At 46.2% G+C, this 20,845-nt stretch overlaps 2 protein-coding genes and 1 pseudogene across 2 annotated transcripts; 1 reads left to right on the forward strand and 2 right to left on the reverse strand.

Annotated features, from left to right (window-relative positions):
* Window positions 1–335: 335 nt before the first annotated feature.
* LOC119238871 (ribonuclease pancreatic-like) lies at window positions 336–1,783 on the reverse strand. The gene is made up of 2 exons (XM_037502964.2): window positions 1,726–1,783; window positions 336–1,090 (listed from the first exon to the last, which is right to left on the reverse strand). The coding sequence occupies exon 2, from the start codon at window positions 1,060–1,062 to the stop codon at window positions 520–522; it is 543 nt and encodes a 180-aa protein (XP_037358861.1). The 5' UTR covers window positions 1,063–1,090; window positions 1,726–1,783; the 3' UTR covers window positions 336–519.
* A 1,174-nt stretch (window positions 1,784–2,957) lies between these two features.
* On the forward strand, window positions 2,958–11,095 carry LOC119238872 (uncharacterized). Its single transcript, XM_054692859.1, has 4 exons — window positions 2,958–3,047; window positions 3,640–3,813; window positions 8,661–8,899; window positions 10,168–11,095. Exons 1-4 carry the CDS (start codon window positions 2,958–2,960, stop codon window positions 10,451–10,453), a joined length of 789 nt encoding a protein of 262 aa, XP_054548834.1. The 3' UTR covers window positions 10,454–11,095.
* Window positions 11,096–19,296: 8,201 nt separating this feature from the next.
* On the reverse strand, window positions 19,297–20,172 carry LOC119238215 (etoposide-induced protein 2.4 homolog; annotated as a pseudogene).
* Window positions 20,173–20,845: the final 673 nt, after the last annotated feature.

Genomic DNA, 20,845 nt, shown 5'->3' on the forward strand with positions numbered 1-20,845 from the left:
GACAGTGTCTCAGATTGTATCTCATTTAAAGTGTTTTAATTATTCTTTTAGTGAGATGACATTCATTTTCACACCATATGATTCTCTGTACAGGGTCACCCCTCTCTAGGTGTATGTTACCAACCACACCCCCGACCCGGACACCCACAGTCTCACAGCTCCCTTCTATCTGAAACAGCCCACACTTAAAATTCATTTTGGCTTCAAAGAACCTCTAGGAAAGGATTATCTCAGGTCACTAAAAACTAGAGTCAGACGAGAAGGCACTTGATTTCTCCCTGTGCTGCTCCCCAGAGCTCCCCTATTCCCGGCTCTCAGCCCTGCAGGGAGGCATCACACAGACAGTCCCTGGCTGGGGCGGCTTGTGGTTGCAACTGCATTTTATTGAAAGAAGCAGTGAAGTGATTAACATGGGGCCCCACACAAGTCATGTCTCACCACACCCCAAAGCCATGTGGTACAAGCTTCAGGCATGGATCCTGGTGTGAGATGGCAGAGCCCCAACCTGAGTTATTCCCATCAGGGTGAAGAGGGAAGAGCTCCTGAGAGTGGGAGCCACAAGGGTGAGGTAGTAGGAGCATCTGTGCTCCAAGCTGAGGTAGAGACATCCACGGAACCATCGTAGTGGACGGGCACAAGAGGGTCCCCCACACAGGCAATGATTATGTGTCCTTCTTTGCTGCTGGTCTGGTAGGCACAGTTGGGGTACTTGGAGCCACGAGTCAGGCGACAGTCTGTGATGTTCATTGTGGAATTGCTCTGGTGGCAGTTGGGCTGCCCATTCTTGCAGGTGATGTTTCTCTCAAGGCAAACGGCCTGGACGTCCACCAGGGACTCGTGCACAAAGGTGTTCACTGGCTTACAGCGCCCCTGTGTCATATTCCGGCGTCTCATCATCAGGTTGCAGTAGGTGGAGTTGCTTTCAGGGAAATTGCCTGGGTCCATGTGCTGCCGCTGGAACCTTTCGGCCTGAGACTCCCTCAGCCGGTTAGGCCGGGCCCCCGCCAGCACCAGCAGCACCAGGACCAGCAGTGAGAACAGGACGAGGGACTTCAGAGCCATGGTGGCCGCGCTCCCCTGGAGGCCCCACCTGGGAGAGGAAAGAGGAAGAAAAGGCGCCCCTTAGGAGAAGGACCCCACTCCCCACGCTGAGCTTGGGGTTACAGTTTCCTCTTAAGTCAGCAAGAAAGTCACCCTCTTCCTGTGAGATTTGCCAAGTAATCAGACACTATTTGTTCTCAAGACAGTTTTACCCCTGCTTGCTAGAGAAACTCCATGTCCCCTCTGTGGGTGAGCACCAAAGTGCCAAACCCTGTCAGTCCTGTCTGTGACTACTGAGGTGTTTTGATGTCAAACACATGTGTACCCCGTGCTCAACCGCCTCATTAGAGGATCCTTTTGCATAAACCATTAGCTGCTCTGACACTCAGGGTCAGGCGGACAGGCCCTGCTGTCCTCCAGCTAAAGGACACTCAACCCAGTGTCTGACACTGGCCTCAGAGAGAGACGCCACGTGCTGCAGAGAGAGGCTTGCCTTCCCCACCCTGGGCTGCTCCTTCCCCAGCCTCATGGGGTCTCTTAGCAGCTGGCAAGCTCTACCCAGCCCCCTTCACCCCCTCCACTCTGCCTGGCCCAAGCTGTCTCAGTGCTGGCCTCTCCCCTCCTGCTCCTGCCTCTCCACCCTCAAGCAGAAGCAACTCCAGAGACGCCCTGGTGGGCACTCACCTGGGCGTCTAGCTTGGTCTGTGGGAGAGGGTGGAGGCCAGTTTCTGCAATTCCAGAGTCCCTGGGGAGCCAACCTTATATAGACTACAAAGGGGTGTGGCTTCAAGAAGAGTGGGGGAGCATCAGAAGTTCAGTCCAAAGGAAAGGAGGAGGAGAATGTGAGAGGGGGAATCTGTCCAGGCTTCCCTCAGCTGGGAGGAGCCTCTCTCTCTCCCATGTGGGTCATCTGTTGGCTGGCTCACCAGGAGGAACAGGGAAGATCATACAACACAGATGCCTGAACTCCATCCTAGGCCTGGTTTTCTTGTGGAAATCATTTTTGACAAATAGCCCTTGGAGGTTAACAAAGGGCATGTAAATTGTGACCTCAGGGGAGGGAGGGAAAGAAGACCCTCTCTCTTCCTAGGAGTCCTGGAGTAACTTGAACTGGAATTCCAGGTCTCCCAATAGTAGTTTTCCTGGAGACAGAGAGGGTTGGGGAGAGAGGTGTCCAGTTGTGCCAAGCTGGAAGGCTTCCCCATTCTGGAGAACAAATGGGGAGTATCTGAGCTGGGAAGACAAGGAAGCCTCTATTTTAGCCAGGGTCTCCCCAAACCTGTCTACTTTCTGCCCACCCTTGACCCCCCACTCAGTGGCTAGAAAGTTAGCCTATGGCAATTCTTATTTACAGTGAGAACTTGTCCTGTGGGTTAGGGTTAAGTAAAGGAACAAAAGATAGACCAAAACTCCAAATTCCTTTTGGGAAAAAAAATAGAGAACATCATGTTTCTTCCTTCCTAGAAAGAGAACTGTCTTGTTAGATGACAATTTTGATATCTCTGGAGTGAGAATTATGATAATTACCCATAATCCTCTAAATTTAAGCAGTCTCAGCACAAATTCTGACGTAGCACCTTCAGAGGTGGGCAAATTACAGAACTTATATCCCTGATACTCAGTTTCATCATCTCTAATATGCGGGTGTTCCTCTGTAGCTCTTGGATTTATTATTAGGACAAAATGAGTTAAGAGAAGTTTAGAATAGTGCTTAAACTATCAATAAATGTTGTGAATCAGGTCCAGCCTTAAGAAACCAGACTCCAAGTCCTCTTGGTTCTCAGTCCTTATCTCAGTAATGGAAGAATTCAATGTAGAGACCAGTTAAGCAGAAAAGAAAGATTTATTATCAGATAAGGAGGACAGAAGAGAGCTCTGAGCAGAGAGGGGTCTGGAGGGGGGCAGCTTTAGAAAGCATGCAAATTGTAAACATTACTTGCATCCCTATTGGATACCAGCCTTTCGTAGACACAGACAGTGCACAGCAGACGCTGGCAGATAATGATGTAATGAAATATATATTCTTTTTTTTAAAAGATTTATTTATTTATGCGTACAAGAGCTGAGGTACAGGTCAGAGATGCAGGGGGTGAGAGCATTCACCGGAGACAGAGTGGGGAACAGAACAAACAGACTGAACGAAACACACTGCTGAGGGGATCAGTGGGTGAGTCAGGAAAGGTCTGCTGCGCCATGTGGTTTCTCCCTGGCCAGCCGGGGATCGAACTGGTGCTGCAGAGGCTGCGGATTGCTTCAGAGTCTGGTGCTTAACTCCTTGTGCCACCAGGGAGGCCCTGAAATATATATTCTTATAAGATACCAGCTGTCCGAAGATATCGGGCACTAGCTATCCGAGGATGAGTGAAAGTAAATATTTTTTGTTTTGATAATTTGCAGTGAAGAAAATATTTTGGTGAACGTAAGACGTAAATATTTATTTATATATATATATTATTGGATGTAAATGTTATTGAAAATATGTTGAGAAAAATAAATGATGTAATCTAGATTAAGGAAAGTATATAAACTGAGCAATCGCAGAGCACTTCGGCTTCGAGGGGAGCTCAAGGTCAGCCCGTTGCACTGCGCGACTGACAGCCGCCTCCACCCTTCGAGATCCACCGGAGAAGACCCGGAACACTGTTCACGGGCTGCGGCCACCGGGCGTCCCTGCGGAGCCAAGACCAGATTCGAGCCGCCAAGTTCAAGAGATTGAACGCCAGCTGCCGGACCTCGGGCGGCTCTTCCCCGGCGACTAAAAGTGACGTAGCGGTAAGCGACCGCTCAGGGGTGGCTCCCTTATGTCACGTTCCGATTGGCTGAGTTCCAAGATGGGTTTTTCTCTGATTGGTGTCTGAAAGGTTGCAGCAGGAGGCCCTCCCTGAATGCAAAAGCCCACCCGGAAGCCCACCTGGGGTCAGGAATGCAGAAGCCTGCCTAGAAAATTCAGACAATGAACCTCTCCTGGCCCCACAAATCTTTACCCCCCCTATAAACTTTTTCCTCCTCCGTGCAAACCCAGTTTCCCACCTGACCTCTCCTCACCCTATAGAAGCCCCCTTCCTGTCCCTGGGACCTCTCCTTTCCATTGTAGACGCCCCATATCCACCACCGGCCTTGATTCTCAGGGTAAGTCCCCTGCCTGGCCCTCCTTCTTGGGAGGCCCTCGCCTCTGGCTATCCGGCTCCTTTCCTAACTACCTGTTTTGGTCGGTTGTCTTGTAAACCGTGGGCTTACGTCAGCCGACCCCCTGTCACACCTAGGCCTGGATTTGGGGACGCCCATCCAGACTAGGTGCCTTGTTTAGGCAACAAATGAGAGTTGGAGACGTCCCCCTCGCTTGTTTGCCTGTCCTGTAGGCTAGAACCGAATCGTGGGACGCCGCGATCCTGGGTCTGTGGCCCCTGTAGGCCAGGTCAGGCTTGTGGACGTTGTGTTCCTGACACTGTGCCCCGTCGGTTGGGAAAAGGAGCCGGGTTAGCCAAGGGATCTGCCAATTCTAAGCCAAGCCCGGCCACCCCACTGGGATGCCTTCTCTCAAACCTCGGTCCTTTGGGACTGTTAGGGGGAAAAGGATGTCCTAAAGCTAATTCCATACGGGCTTTGTGGACTCCACCCCCACCCCAGGCCAAAGCCAAAGACACTGGGAACTCCAAATCCCATCACCACCAAAGAGAAGGTGGCTGGGACCTGAGGATGGGGTTAAGCAGCCAGGTTGGTATAAAGCCAGACAGGTGGGCTTTGGAGGGGTCCCCCATTTTGACTCTCCGCCAGCTCGCAGCGTCCGGCCAGCTCTGAAAGTGCTTTTTGGGTTTCCAGGTCGTCAGATCGGGTAGGATGCATTAAAGACTTTATTTCCCTATTTTCTCCCTGGAGTTGTACATTTTCCTTATTTCCTTTTCCCTTGTAAATAAACCTTTTATTAACCTTTTGTGTATCCCTGGTGGAGTATTAATAAGTCCCTTTTAAGTGCGCGGGTGAGGACCCACAGCCAGGCAACCCGCTCAATATCGGGGCTGCTCTATAACAGGCCTAAGGCCAGATATATGCCCTAAGCATCTCGTCTTTTACTGCAACACTGTGTGGCTTCGATATCAATTGGACAATGGCTCCCACTGGCCCGAGCATGGCACTTTTGACTTCTCAGTCCTTATAGACCTATACTATTTCTATCACCGCAATGGAAAATGGTCAGAGATCCCTTATGTCCAGGCCTTCTTTCTCTTGCACTCCCGTCCCTCCCTCCTTAAAACCTGTCACACTTTCCAGGCCCTTCTTGCCTGCAACACCTCAACCCAGTCTGACAAAGCTTCCTCCATGGGTTCTCTTAGCACCTCATCCTCTGACTCTCCAGCTGCCTTCACCGATCCTCCTGAAGCTCTCACTTCATCTCCTATTGCTCCCCACCCTCCTCCTTATCCCGGACAACAGGGACAACCCGATGGAACTGAAAAACCTTCGAATCCCACCCCCCTGGCTCCCTTCTCGCCCCCAAGCCACCATACTCGGTCCTTAGACCAGCCTCTTCTGTGTCCTTTGAGGGAGGTTGCAGGGGCAAAGGGCATTGTCCGTGTCCACTTTCCTTTCTCTCTCTGACCTCTCTCAAATTGAAAAACGCCTTGGATCTTTCACAAATGACCCCACAATCTTTACCAAAGAATTCCAATACCTAACTCAGGCTTATGACCTTACTTGGCATGATATCTACATTATCCTCTCTTCCACCCTAACTTCGGATGAGAGGTAACATGTTTACCGTGTTTACCCGTCTGCCCAAGACCATGCAGATCAGGTCCATTTGACTGACACAACCATGCCCCCAGGCCCTGAAGCAGTTCCCCACCAAGAGCCAGGGTGGGACTACCAGACTGACACAGACAAGGGCCACAGGGGCAGGGCTCAGGGAGACCGATTTATTACCTGTCTCCTAGCTGGTCTCCAAGCTACTGCCCATAAAAGTGTAAACTTTGATAAACTGAGGGAGATTACCCAGTCTGCCTCAGAAAACCCTGCTGCCTTCCTCAGCCGCCTTACTGAGGTACTGCAGCGCTATACCAGGCTTGACCCTCACTCGCCTGGAGGTGCCACAGTTCTGGCTACCCATTTTATATCTCAGTCAGCCCCTGACATTAGAGAACAGCTTAAGGAGGCTGAGGATGGTCCTCAAACCCCTATTCAGGATCTGCTGAATATGGCCTTTACAGTATTTAACAACCGGCAGGAACAGGACAGGGCAGAGAGGAAACTCCGTAGTCGCCAGAAGGCTGAGCTTCAAGCTCAGGCCCTAGTAGCTGCCTTGAGATCGCCAGGCCCTGCTCCTCCAATGACCACAGCGCCTGCTGCCCGACAGAGGACAACAATGGGCCCCATGGGCCCCTACCGACCGCCGCTGGGAGCCTGCTTCAAGTGTGGCCTGGAGGGCCACTGGTGCAGACAATGCCCCAACCCCTGTCCTCCACCAGGACCGTGCCCCATCTGCAACGTCCAGGGTCACTGGAAAAGTACTGTCCCACCATGCCTGGCCAAGGGATGTTTACAGCCTTTTGTTCCCAGAAGTTTTTTCACTTGTTAATGTAAGGCCAAATGTTGAATTGCTACCTTTTGGCAGAAAACTACTAATTTTATAAAAAACGTAATATTTGTATCATGCAGTGCCATTTGTCATCAAATTGGTTATTCAGTAATTGATCGGTGTTTGCAGTTTTACTTTTAAATACGTATATTTGCAATGGTAGAAACTAGCCATAAACAAATGAGGAGAATCTAGCAGGATAACAAGATACCTGACTTTTCAGGAATCTGCCCCATGCCCGGACCTTTGTCAGACGACATGAGTAGCGTGGTTCCCCATAGTTTCTTTACCATCCCTCTGGATCCTCAGTGTTACTTCCTATTTGTTTTTACTTGGGAAGATCCGGACACACACACCTCCCAGCAACTGGCCTGGACAGTTCTGCCTCATGATTTCTGGGACAGCCCTCATTTGTTTGGTCAAGCATTAGCTAGTGATCTCTTGTCGTGTAATATTCAACCCAGCACTCTCCTTCAGTATGTTGCTGACCTCCTCTGCAGTTCTCTCTGCCACAATCTCAACAACTGCACAATTCCTCAATTTCCTGTGCTCAAAAGGATACCGTGTCTTCCCATCCAAAGCCCAACTTTCAGTTCCCACAGTCTATCTGGGTCTTCGACTAACTCCTTCCTCCAAACAGCTGACAGTCGACCACAAACAGGCCATCAGGGATCTTCCTTCCCCTGAATCGGCAGAACAAATCCTTTCCTTCCTAGGTTTGGTCGGATTCTACCATCACTGGATCCCTAATTTTGCTTTCCTAGCCAAACCACTGTATGATGCAGCAAAAGCCTCCCCCGTAAGACCTCTCCAATCCCCCGGGGAGGTCTGCCGGGCCTTCCTTTTACTCAGAAATATCCTTTTTAAGGCACCTGCCCTTGCCCTTCCTGATCCAGAAAAGCCTTTCTTCCTGTTCACAGATGAACGTCGGGGTATTGTGGCAGGTGTCCTTTCCCAACCTTTGAGCCCAGCCCTGAGTCCTATCACTTATCTTTCCAAACAGATGGATCCCACCGTTAGGGGCTGGCAGCCTTGCCTTAGAGCCTTGGCAGTGGCAGCTCTACTCACCCAGGAATCCCTCAAACTTATTCTGGGAAGACCTGTCCAAGCACATTCCTCCCACCGCCTTCAGGACCTCCTGTCTCACCACTAGCTCTCCATTCTTTCTCCTTCCCGTTTTCAACATCTCCATATGCTCTTTATCAAAAACCCTCTGGCGAGTCATAGTCAAATTCTCTCAACCCAGGCACTCTTCTGCCTGTCTCTGGCCCCGCTTCTGTCGCCCATTTGTGTCCTGAAATCCCGGACGAAAGCCTCCAGACTGGGTTTGGCTGACTCCCCTTTGTCAGATGCCTACTAGATGCTGTTTGTGGACAGCGGCTCTTGTGTCGATGCGCGAGGTCAGTGGAGGGCTGCCTATGCCATTGTTACCATCAATCGGGTAATTGAAGCAGAAAAGCTGCCCAGAGGAATTACCTCCCAAAAGGCAGAACTCATAGCACTTACCGGGGCCCTTAACCTCAGCAAACATAAGAAAGTCAACATCTATACGGATTCAAAATATGCCTTCCTTATGGCTCACAGTCATGCTGCAATTTGGCAGGAAAGGGGGTTCCTTTCCACCAAGGGGTCCCCCATCATGAACGCTAAACTTATCCTTAAGCTTTTAGTGGCCTTGCAGCTTCCAACTGAAGTTGCCATTATCCACTGTAAAGAACACCAAACTGACAATTCTTACATTACCACAGGGAATAACAGGGCTGATGCAGCAACAAGGGCTCTCACAACTGACTCTGCTGCAGACCCTGCCCCTATTCTCTCTCTATCTGTCCCCTCCATCACTCTGACTTCTGAGCCTAATGAACGCCAATTCCTGAGTCCACTCTTCTTCCACCCCTCCTTGAGTGCAAAAGTCTGGCAGATATGTTACCGTCGTCAAACCTGTGCTTGCCTGTCACCTCAAGGGGGAGTTCACCCACCTTTTTCTTTTGCAGTTCACCAACTGCATGGACACTTATCCAGACAGGATTGATCTCTCTCTACTCAGGCAACTGCTCCGGGGACACACAGACCAGTACTTACCCAGTCCTGCCTCAGATCTCGACCTCCTCAACTGACCTTCCCCACCACTGTATCCGGAAGACCAAGTTCTGCTCAAATCACTTCAGCCAAAGCCACTGCAGCCTCCGTGGACCGGTCCGCACATGGTCATTTTCACCACGCCTACAGCAGTAAAACTTCTGGGAGACCCCCTCCTGGCACCATCTATCAGAAGACAAACAATATGTATGTGCCCCAGAAGACAAACAGTATGTATGTCATAACCTGGGTCCTACTAGGATGCACATTTCTTATCAAAATCTCCCCTAGCTCAGTATCCTATGTATGGAAATTCAAAGTTAGGGAGACCTTTGTCTCAAGATCCACTGAGACTACCCTCTTGGTGGGTACTGCGGAGTGTCCACAGGCCAGATGCACAGCACCTATCACTCTCACCCTAACTCACTCGTCGATTACTAACCCTATGAACACCTTGTTTTGTTTCTTTTACGATCAAACCCTAGATTACTGCAAGAATACCTACAAAGAATATGGGGGGGTGCCTTTACCAGTCATTTACAGTGCACCTTCCAGACAAAGGCCGAATGTTCTCTCCGGTCCATCATAATACGGGTTTCAATATGAATCAAGTTAACTATACTATTTCAGATCCTTGGGACCAACGTTGGGTATAGGGAGTCCAAGCCGCAGTGTACACTGGCTGGCATTCCTACCCAGTGGCAACATTGTCCATCTCAAGGGAATATGTCTTGACACAAAATGCCACAGTCCAAGTCTCCCAGGACATCCTCCATTTGGAGCAAGTCCTACAAAATCAGCTAACATCATCAGAAAAGACCGAGACACCCTCAACCTGGATTCATATAATCCAAAACGCTATAACCTTCCTAAATGACTCTTTTGGGACTAATACCTCCTCTTGTTTCCTCTGTGCTTCCCTTCAGAGGCCTCTACTGGCAGCAGTTCCAATTAATCTTAATACCATTACAACCAAGATAACGGACCCTGCTTGCCAGACTCCCTAACTCTCAGTCCCCCTATGGGACTCCAATCACAGCTACCCCTGCTATCAAACTGATGCCCTTGTCAGCCTTCATTCTTGGACTTCTAACAATTCGGTTAGCGAATAGATACCTCCTTAGAAAAAACCTATGTGTCTTTAGCATCATTATAAAGACAGCTCACCTCCCTGGCACAGGTCACTCTCCAAAACCGGCAGGCTCTGGCCTTGTTAACGGCTGATAAGGGGGTTACCTGCCTGCTCCTCAGGGAAGAATGTTGTTACTATATCAATGAGTCTGGGATTGTAGAACAAAATGTGGAAGCCTTAATGAAACTACGCAAAGACATGGAAAGGGAAAGAGGGGGCTCCAACTCTCTGCTAACATGGTTTCAAAATCCTATAGTGTCACGGCTCCTCCCACTCTTGGGGCCAATACCAATGATTACCTTATTTTTTTCTTTTTGCTCCTTGCCTCCTAAAATTCATACAGGCATTCATTCAGGAAATGTCTCCTACCACCTCTAACCAACTCCTTCTCCACCCATATTCTCGCATCCCTGCAGAAGACCATCATAACCAGGCCTGAGCCACCCCCTTGGTCTTCGTGCCGCCTTCCAGCAGGAAGTAGCCAAAGAAAGAGCCATCGCCCCTTTTCCTATCAACAAAAGGCTGGTATGAAGGTCGATGCAGGAGGCCTTGCCAGAATGCAAAAGCCCACCAAGAAGCCCACCTGGGGACAGGAATGCGGACGCCTGCCTAGAAAAATCAGACAATGAACCTCTCCTTGCCCCACAAATCTTTTCATCCCCACAAATCTTTTCACCCCCTACAAACTTTCCCCCCTGCCCCCGCCATGCAAACCCAGTTTCCCACCAGACCTCTCCTTACCCTATAAAAGCCTGCTTCCCCCTGGCAACGTTCGTGACTTTACTGACCCCCACCTAATTCTGCCTGGGGTGCAATAAATTTTCCCTTCCTTTGAGAAAGTTTAGCCTGGCTCTTCTCTACCACGCTGCAAACGTTTCAGTTTCAATCATTCCTCATCTATTGGGGCTCAGGTTTCCTGGGCCTGATGAGTCTGGTTCCCGGAATGTGCCAACAGTGTTCCTCCTAGCCAACACAGGTGTTTGCTCTTGGGGTGGGCCAAGCTGTGGAATTTCCTGTCTGCTGGAGTCCCCTTGACCTGATGGTGTCTGTTGCTGAAATGGCAAGCAGTACTTGCTCCAGAAGTGGGCTCAAACTCGGCACAGATTTCACTTTCCCAGTGTGGCACTGCCATGGGAGTGAACCCACCAGTGCCATCCACAGCCTGTTCTCCAGTATCCTGTCTCCATCGATGGCCTCCAAACCCTATCATTGTTTTTGTCCACTCCATGGACAGAATAAATCCCCAAATCTTATTCCCCCCAAGTATGAACACTGGGTCTTTTTTTTTTTTTTTTTTTTTTTTGATAACCAGTGATTAGTTCTCATCCATATAGCTCACAAATTCTGAGGATCTCCAGCATCACCTTCTACTCCCAACAGTCAAGTTGACTTCCATTCCTTTCCACAAATGTCCTCTTATCTGCCTTCTTGGTTCACACAAGAGGACACTATGCTCAGGAGATACATTTCCTCACAAAACTGCTCAGTTTTTTTTCATCTTCAGGAAATAATTAGGGCAAAATCCAAAGGCCCAGCCTTGATGCTCAAATTCTTAGAAACCAGGACTGTATTGACAGATGTATTTAAGACTTGTCAAGATTCAAAATATGTTAATTTATTTATAAGACCTTTCTTTCACATGATAAGGCTCTCTAGATCCAGACAACTGATGGATTCCTTTGGTGACCAAATCTAATTAGTTGGGGCAGTTCCCTTCAGTGCCTCATGATCAACCATCAAGTCTATTACAAAAAAAGAGAAGAAATGGGCATTAAATATTTAGTAACATGTTACTATCTAGACATATCTTTCCCAAGGTAGAAGCAGCTAATGATGCCAGCAATATATTATTATGTATTATTGTTTTAGAAGAAAGACCAAGACAAATCAGTAAGATACCAAAGAAAATGGCTGGGAAATTTAAATACAAAAAAAAAAAAAAAAAAAAAAACTACTATAGCATTATCTTTAAGTGATATTTTTAAGTAGGGGAAGTCAGATTAACTTAAAATTTTTAGAGTTATAGTAAGATTTTGGAAATAGAAATAAATGTGTAGGTGTTTGTAAATAGGTCTACATTTGAAGTAGTTATATATAAATTAGGCAATAGTGTTTGACAGGAAGATTAATAGACACACACACATACACAAACCTAACGAGACTATGTTATAAAGATAACATTTTTTGGAAATTGCTAATGTTTCAAAGCAAACTGGATGAGGACAGCAACATAAAATGCTTGCTGACAGAGAGCTTATAATACAATATAATTACATTTGTCTTGGTGAATTACTATAAATTTTGGCCCCCAGTCCCCAAGTTTGTTGACTCAAAGGTCAACTCTTTTTCAGAAGAAAAAAAGCAAGTAAAAGCAGAATCATTAATTACCCATATGTAAACCAAAAACCAAATTGCCACACTGCCTGAAATACAGATGTCAGCTTGACCAATATAATCTAAAGAGGACAGAATTTAACTTAATTGTCTGGTGGGCACAGAATTTGAGAAAAAGGAGTGGACTGAACAATTGAAATGTTGATGGACATCAGGTAGTAAGAGGGAACTACGGGTGAAATATATATTTGGGTGAAGGCACAGCATTCAGTGTACTCAGGCAATTCTGCTACTTTGGGTCTCTGTTTTCACATTTAATTACTGGCACTCCTTGCTGTACCCTGATATGACTCATACATTTTAAATGTTTCTAGCAAAGGTTTCTTTAAAAGTTTAGGCTAAAATTTAGACAATACAGCAGCGTTGCTGGTAATCCGCTATAGAGCAGCTCATATGGATTCATGTCTGAATCCCTCAGAATAGGTAAAGCAATGAACATAAAGCCAAGAATCTTTCACCAAATATTTTATATAACTCCAGTGCACAAGACTTACAGCACTGAAACCTGTTCATCAGAGAATCAAGAACCAAGATATGGGTTGGAGGTGCCCCCTGCCCCATCTGACACTGACTGCTCCCCTGCTTTGGTGCCCACTGGGAGATGATAGCAGGGCTTGGTGGAGACAGTTGTACCTCCCTGGCTCCCCCAGGTCTTCACCTGGTATCTATCAGGTGATGTCAGCTCCATAAACATCAGTCGATTCATACTTCTGGGATAAGACATCCACACATCACCAGTGACCATGTTAATTACTTTTTGAAAGCAAAAAATGCTTTTTGACTCTATTACCACTGGAGACAGAAAGTCAGCACTAAATGGGTCTGCATAACAAGGCTTGATAAAATAACCCTTATCTTCATTAGTTTCCCCCAACAATTTATCATTCCTAAGAACCCAAGCCCCGTTCATTATCTTATCACTTCCCCACAACTTATTGCCCTTTTGTTAAGGTGGTATATAAAAGAGCCCCAGGGCCTCCCCTGGTGGTGCAGAGGTTGAGTGCTGGGCTGCGAAGCTGCCCGCAGCCTCTGCAGCACCGGTTGGTTCGATCCCTGGCCACCAGCGAGAGTCCCACATGGTGCGTGGACCTCTCCTGCAGCCCACTGCTCCCCTCAGCAGTGTACTTCGGTCCTTCTGCCTGCTCTGCTCCCTGCTCTGTCTCTAGTGAATTCTCTCACCCTCCCGCGCTTCTGACTGTACCCAGTGCTTGTATAAATAAATAAATAAATCTTTAAAAATTAAAATTAAAAAAAAATAAATAAAAGAGCCCTAATTTCTAACCACCCCTTTGTGTTACTCATCATTGTGTTCTTTAATGGCTATGAGAATTGCAAATGTAAATAAACTGTTTGTTCTCTTTTTAATCTTAAATAAATGCTTTTTGAAAGTTGTGATATTTGTTTGTTGAGTATTATAAAATGTTCATGATCTAGGATCCGCTGACTTCAAACACTGGATTTTACCTGGAAATAAACCCAATCAGAAAATGTTAAATGCACAAGATGATCTTTGACACTGAAATTATAATAGCCTAAAATCCCAATAAAGAAGAATAACCACTACATCTGTTCTAGTTTAAAATGCACATTTATTCATTTTAACATTACAATTAGTGGTATGTCATAGTTTAGTTGAAGATAGTGCTTTTCTTCTGCTGTGGAATATAACACATTGGTACATTTTAAAATCAATAGCATCTTAGATTCTTAGCATCAATAAGATGTATCAATTTTATGACATCAGATCATGCAACTAGTAAATTAAAAATTAAGGAGATTGCATAATGATTAAAATGTTTAATTTATGTTAATAACCGCTCATCTAAAATAGAACACAAGGGCCTCCCCGGTGGCGCAGCGGTTGAGCGCTGGGTTGCGAAGCTGCCCGCAGCCTCTGCAGCGCCAGTTCAATCCCCAGCTGCTCCCCAGTCACCTGAGGAGGGTCCCACATGGCGCGCAGACCTCTCCTGCCGCCCGCTGCTCCCCTCAGCAGTGTACTTAGGTCCTTCTGCCTGCTCTGCTCCGCTCTGGCTCTGGTGAATTCTCTCACCCTCCCGCGCTTCTGACTGTACCCAGTGCTTGTATAAATAAATAAATAAATCTTTAAAAAAATAAATAAATAAAAAATAATCAAGGGGAAAAAAATAAAATAAAATAGAACACAAAATCGAATGTATAGCAGTTGCAATTATGCAAAACAAAAATTCACAAACTGGGCCAATGGACAGAGTAAAAGAGATCACAAACTAGAAAACAATTGTGGAACGTATGGAGATTTCAAGGTATTTTTTAAATTGGCATAATAAAATGTTTTATTTATTTTAAAGATTTATTTATTTATTTTATACAAGTCCTGGGTACAGTCAGAGAGTGGGAGGGAGAGAATTCACCAGAACAGGGAGCAGAACAGACAGACTGATGAAGTACACTGCTGAGGGGAGCAGCGGGCGTGGCAGGAGAGGTCTGTGCACCATGTGGGACCCTTGTCGGAGGCCAGGGATCGAACCAGCGCTGCAGAGAATGTGGGCAGCTTCGCAGCCCAGTGCTCAACCACTGTGCCACCAGCGGAGGCCCAATAAAATGTTTTAAAAACAAAAACATGTTAAAGCAAGCAAAATCCAAAACCCAAGATGTGTGAATAGACCATATGAGAGGAGACTTAACATGCTATAATTAAATTGTCCAGGACCATGAAGGAATTAAAATAAAATGACTTTAAGATGAAAACATCTGAATAGTCAGCAGGCACTGAAGCAACATGATCTAAACTTAAGCAGATGCTCCCAAAACTGCAGGACACTGACTGGCATAGGAGGGCAATTCACTTGGGCAGAAGACTGACCCATAACATGGGAAATGCAAATTTAGCCACCCTCCAGCATCAAAAAGCACAATAGACTCTGCCATACTTTCCCATAGGAGCCCAGTATGGACCAATTTTTTATTTAATTGGTCCACAAACCTTTTTCTGTGAGTTATTGTTACTGAGTGACTTTTGCATGTATGTGGAAATAAACTGTCTTTCCTCCTGTGAATCTGTCTGTGCAAGTCCCTGACCAAAACTAAATTGGCAGATGAAAAGATTTCCTCCAAACAACCATTAGCTTCTAGAAATCTGTATCTGCTGTACACCAGTTTGTCATGAAGAGAATAAAAAAGATTCCAGAAGACAAGATAGACCCTCAGGGTTTTAATTTCCTAAAAGGGTGTTCCTTTCCTCCCCATCTTTTTACAGTGGTTGGATTGGTCAGGGGCACAAGGGTGGGTCTTTTGGGCCAAGGTCAAGAATGTCCTAAGAATACAGAGGTTCAAGCATCAGCAGAATCCACTTCCTCTCACTGTCTGAAAAATGCTCTCCTACAGCCATTTTATGAGGCAAAGCAAAAGTGGAAACTGAAAGGAGGAGTGATTAGTGTGGGTGTCAGTCATAGTTGAAAGAGGAAGTCATCCACGGTGGGGAGAGAGATGGAAGACTCAGCTGCAGGTGTGGGGGCTCAAGTTGGGTTAGAAGAGCAGCCACATAAGGAAGGGGACAAAGATGATGATAAGAGATTAGTTATAAATGAGGGGATCTGGAAAAGGAAAGCCTTTTCTCTACATTCTGAGGTACAGTGACTGGGGGCAAGAGTGCTGTGAATTAAACAGATTAACAAGAGAAAATGCATTTATTTTTTTTTTTATATAAAGTCTCTCTCTTTTTTTTTTTTTAGTTTATTTATTTATTTATGCAAGCACTGGGTACAGTCAGAAGCACGGGAGGGTGAGAGAATTCACCAGAGCCAGAGCAGGGAACAGAACAGGCAGAGTGACACTGCTGAAGGGAGCAGCGGCGCAACAGGAGAGGTCTGTCGCACCATGTGGGACCCTCGCTGGGGGCCAGGGATCGAACCGGCGCTGCAGAGGCTGCGAGCAGCTTTGCAACCCAGCGCTCAACCGCTGCGCCACGAGGGGAGGCCTGAGAAAATGCATTTAATTTGTTACTATTGGAGGAATCACCAGAGACAGAATAGGGAACAGAACAGGCAGACTGACTTAAATACATTGCTGAGAGGAGCAGCAGGTGAGACAGGAGAAGTCTGCCGCACCATGTGTGTCACCTCCCTGGCTGGGGATTGAACTAGTGCTGCAGTGGCTGCGGATAGCTTCATAGGTTGCATCTTAACCCCTGCGCCACCAAGAAGGCCCCACTATTTAATTGTATATGCAGGGGGCCATCACAAAAATAAATACTCAAAGAAATAGTGATATTTGAGAGCATGTTACCACCTCAACTTGGGAAAGGGGAGAGGGAAAAGGCCACTTGCAGGGGAGCAAATGAATTTTAGGGAAGATAAATGAGCCCTTGGGAGAACATATGGGAGACATTGATAGTCTATGACAATGTCTGTCTGGGTAGTGCTAACAATTCTTCTCATTTCCCCCTTGTGATATGACTGACATCTTCCTTGGCTGATGAAATCCAATGTCTCCTGTGTTTGTTGATTCTCAAATGTCATCAGTTCCAATAATCCTTGTGCCATTGTGACACATCCTCGACCCCTTCATGGATTTCTCAAAGAAATAACTTTTTTTTTTTGAAGATTTATTTATTTATTTATACAAGCACTGGGTACAGTCAGAAGCACGGGAGGGTGAGAGAATTCACCAGAGCCAGAGAGGGGAGCAGAACAGGCAGAAGGACCGAAGTACACTGCTGAGGGGAGCAGCGGGCGGCAGGAGAGGTCTGCGCGCCATGCGGGACCCACGCCCGGTGGCCGGGGAGCAGCCGGGGATCAAACCAGCGCTGCAGAGGCTGCGGGCAGCTTTGCAACCCAGCGCTCAACCGCTGCACCACAGGGGAGGTCCACAAATAACTATTTTAAGAAAAATTGCATCAGCTTTTTCATTTAGGAGATAAGAGTTACAGATGTGGAAGGTGAGCAACTAACGGTGTTTGAAACTGGAGGTGGCAATGTAAAGTCACAGTTTTCAATATGACATAAAACAGAGCTGTGTGTGTGTGCACACTCATGTGTATGTGTTATGTGTGTGTGCTTGCATATGTGCCCTAATCTGTTCACTCAAAGAGCATGACAATCACAGCAATTCAATGGCAACAAACACACTTAGCACACAGAAATTGGCTTTTAAATATCAGGTACTAAACAGAACTTGAAAAAAAAAATAATTCAGTGGGCTCCTTAAAGAAATAGCTGATGCCAGGCCTTGGGGAAGTGTACAAGAGGAGGCTAAACTATCTTGTTGTGCCAGAAAGCAAGGAAGTACCCAAAGAATGATGGGTCATGTTAAAGGGACACAGAATCTAGTAAAGGAGCTCCCATGTTTAAATCTGTAACAATTTGAACATCAAGATAAATAATGGTAATAACAGACTAGAATCTACTAAAAAAAAAAAAAAGGAAAATGAGACCATACTGATGTAATAAATAAAACAAAGAAATTGAAAGTTAGATGAAGAATAAAGATATTTACTAGTTTCCAAGGACTGCCTACTTCCAGTGCTTACTACTGACCAAGGAGAAGGGTAACTTTACATCAGAGAAGCTTGGCAAACATTATCTTAATAAATGATCAAACAATCACATAAGTAATCAGGCAAGTCTAAATTGCATGTGTCACCTAATATGACACAAGAATATAGCGTCATTTCCCTTATAGTCCTATCAAAGATACAAAACTTGAATTTGATCCTGAGAAATATCAGGCAAAAGCAAATTAAGAGATATAGAACAAAATAATGTCAAATCATGAAAGTCCAGAAAAGACCAGAATTTCACCCATTGACAGAAAATAAAGAGACATGGCAACTAAAAGCTAAATGTGATTCTGAACTGGAATCTTTTGCTATAAAAAAATATTATTATTGAGGAAATTGGTAAAGCTGGAATGGGATATAAGGATTAGAGGACAGTAACGTATGGGTCAGAGGACAGTGACATGGGTCACTTCGTGATTTGGGTTGCTGTTTGATAATTGTGATTAAGTAGGAGAATGTCCCTGTTTGCATGAAACACACAGTAATATATCTGGCAGGACTGATGGGCAGGAGGTGACGGGCATCTTATCTTCACTTTGGCTTCTGTCTCCATTGGTTCAAGATCGAGAACATTCTTGGAACTCTACTTGCAACTTTATGCAAATTTGAATTTTTTTAAATAATCGTATATAAAAAAAATACATCACACTGGGAAAATCTAGATAGAGGACTTCTAATCTAAGAGGACCTGAGTCAAAATTGCAAATGCAAAATATTCAAAATGAGTGTGAGCTCATGAGAATGAGCACAAGGACAAGTGGGCTGCAAGGGCATGAGTGGGATAGTCTTGAGTTGTCATCTCAGATACCTGTGAGGACAGGTGAGGATAAAATACCTGGTGGTCTGCTCTGTTAATGGGCCAGAGGAAGTGAAGACAAAACAGAAATGGAGACCAGAAACAATATGCTTATTCCAAGAAACATTCCAACAGGGCTCGTAAAGCTCTGATGGACTGGACTTGAAATGAAAAGGATGATGCACAGCAGTCAACATGATTTATGTGAAAATCCCATGGGGCTAATCTCATCTCCTGCCTTGACAAGGCTGCCACCTGACTGGTTAAACCAGGTCTTGTGACGCTGTGACTGCAGCTGCCTCCTCAGGCCTGTTGTTCATCGTGTTTACAAATGATGTGGATGCAGGTGCCAAATCTCATCACGACAGATGGAACAACAGGCAGATGGCAGAGGGAGAAAATAACATGGATGAGAGAATGCAGATTCAGAAAGCTCTCATCAGGCTGAAGCAGTGGGCCACGTTCATTACTATAAATGAGAAAGGAATATGCAGTGGACCCCACCCTTGACAGAGTGGGTCTTTCCTTGCCTGGTAGGGGAGGTGAACAAGGAATAGAGCTGCCACAGCCTCCTTCCAGTCCCACCACCCCCCCCCTCCGATGACATGTGACTGAGTGGACTGTAGCAGCCTTCAGTTTGGCAGGAGACATTTGTGGTGAAGGGAACTTCTCTGCAGAGGTTGAGTTACTCAGGGAAGACTGCAGGTAGAATGTCTTGTGGAAGAGTCTGTTGCTTAAGAAAACTATCAAGGAGAAGAGGCACAACTGAAAAAGGTACACTTTGCCAGAGGTCTTTGCTTCACTGGTGCTGATAATGAATAAAGGGAAGAGAATAGAGAAGAGGCAGCCACTGAAACTGTATGAGGACTGTATTGCCCTGAGGAAAGCCAAAGGCAAAGCACATCCAAAGTAGTAAGGCTAATTCCTTTCTATGTTTGACAGCTTCTAGAGCATTACAATTCCTTTATTGAACCAATGATATTCAAATCAGTCTAGCAAGTAGAAAAGGGACATAGGAAGAAGACTAGCCAGCTGACCAACTAACATCTCCTGGATGAGGAAAAGAGCCTGCAGAAAAAGTCTGCAGAGTATGTCAGCAATTATTTTGCTGATGCTAGGGAAAGGGTAAGGCTTCCTCCCTGATACCCCAAATGCCAGATCAGCTATGGCTTGAAACCAGATGGCTAAGCATAAACCGAGGGAGCATCCAAAGAACACTGAAATGTGATGAGAGGAAGAATTCCAGCCAGCATCAAACATCTCCATACAGTGATGGATCACCAACAATTTGGACTGAAACACAGGAATCAACACTTGATAAAACAAGAGGAGACTGAACCAGAATACTCCACCATTCCAAGCACAGCACTGGAAAACTCTACTAGCAATATGTGGCTCACCTTTCTGCTTCCTCTCTATACTCTGGGCTCTCCTCTGCATTAGGACAACACTTGCCCATCTCTGACACTGCCCTTCCCTCTTTTGCTGAATTCAAACATCCAGTTTTGAGATGGTACAAATTCCCCAGGCAGAGCCTTTGATTCCCCTACAAAGGTCCTGCAGAACAGTTTTGACACTGTCCACCATCTCTCCACCACCCACTCTGCCAGTTACACAGGCAGAGAGAAGCATCCCCAAATCTTTCATCATGAAGGACCCGACAGCTCCACCACTTTGCCTGCAACTCCGGCTCCAGCCCAAACCAGCCCCTGGCCCCAATTCCCAGTGCACCTGCCTAGTTTAATAATTATTTATTAAATATCTACTGTACACTAGGGGGTCTCCCCGGTGGCGCAGGCAGTTGAGCGCAGCACTGTGAAGCTGCCCACAGCCTTTGCAGTGCCGGTTCAATCCCTGTTGGCCAGGGAGCTACCCACATGGCACAGCAGACCGCTCCTGTCTTTCCTGCTGCTCCCTTCAGCAGTGTATTTCAGTCAGTCTGCCTGTTCTGTTCCCTACTCTGTCTCTGGTGAATCCTCTCACCATCCCGCACATCTGGCCTATACCTCAGTTCATGTATAAATAAAATAAATCTTTTTAAAAAAATCTACTGTACACTAGTCATCCCTAATAAAATGATGAATAAGACATGATCCCTGCCAACAAGGGGCTCACAGTTTCAGAGAGGGAGCCAGACTATAATAAAAAGTTTTAAATATACAAGGAAGAATAGGACGGACTAGGAATTATTCCAAGGAAGTCTCCATGAAGTAACTGACACTTGAGAGTTGAAATGTGCATAGGGGTTCACCTGGCAGACAGGGAACTGTCTGCAAGGTCTTAATATGGTGCATA

This window comes from Talpa occidentalis, unplaced genomic scaffold, assembly GCF_014898055.3.
Source record: "Talpa occidentalis isolate TD23 unplaced genomic scaffold, MPIMG_talOcc4v2.1 talOcc4.11, whole genome shotgun sequence".
Classification (NCBI taxonomy): Eukaryota; Metazoa; Chordata; class Mammalia; order Eulipotyphla; family Talpidae; genus Talpa; species Talpa occidentalis.

Coding starts and splice junctions, on each gene's coding strand:
- LOC119238872 (XM_054692859.1), top strand. CDS start 2,958: ATGCAAATTGTAAACATTACTTGCATCCCTATTGGATACCAGCCTTTC. Junction 3,048..3,639: donor AGACGCTGGCAGATAATGAT/GTAATGAAATAT, acceptor CGCGACTGACAG/CCGCCTCCACCCTTCGAGAT. Junction 3,814..8,660: donor CGACTAAAAGTGACGTAGCG/GTAAGCGACCGC, acceptor CTCTCTACTCAG/GCAACTGCTCCGGGGACACA.
- LOC119238871 (XM_037502964.2), bottom strand. CDS start 1,062: ATGGCTCTGAAGTCCCTCGTCCTGTTCTCACTGCTGGTCCTGGTGCTG.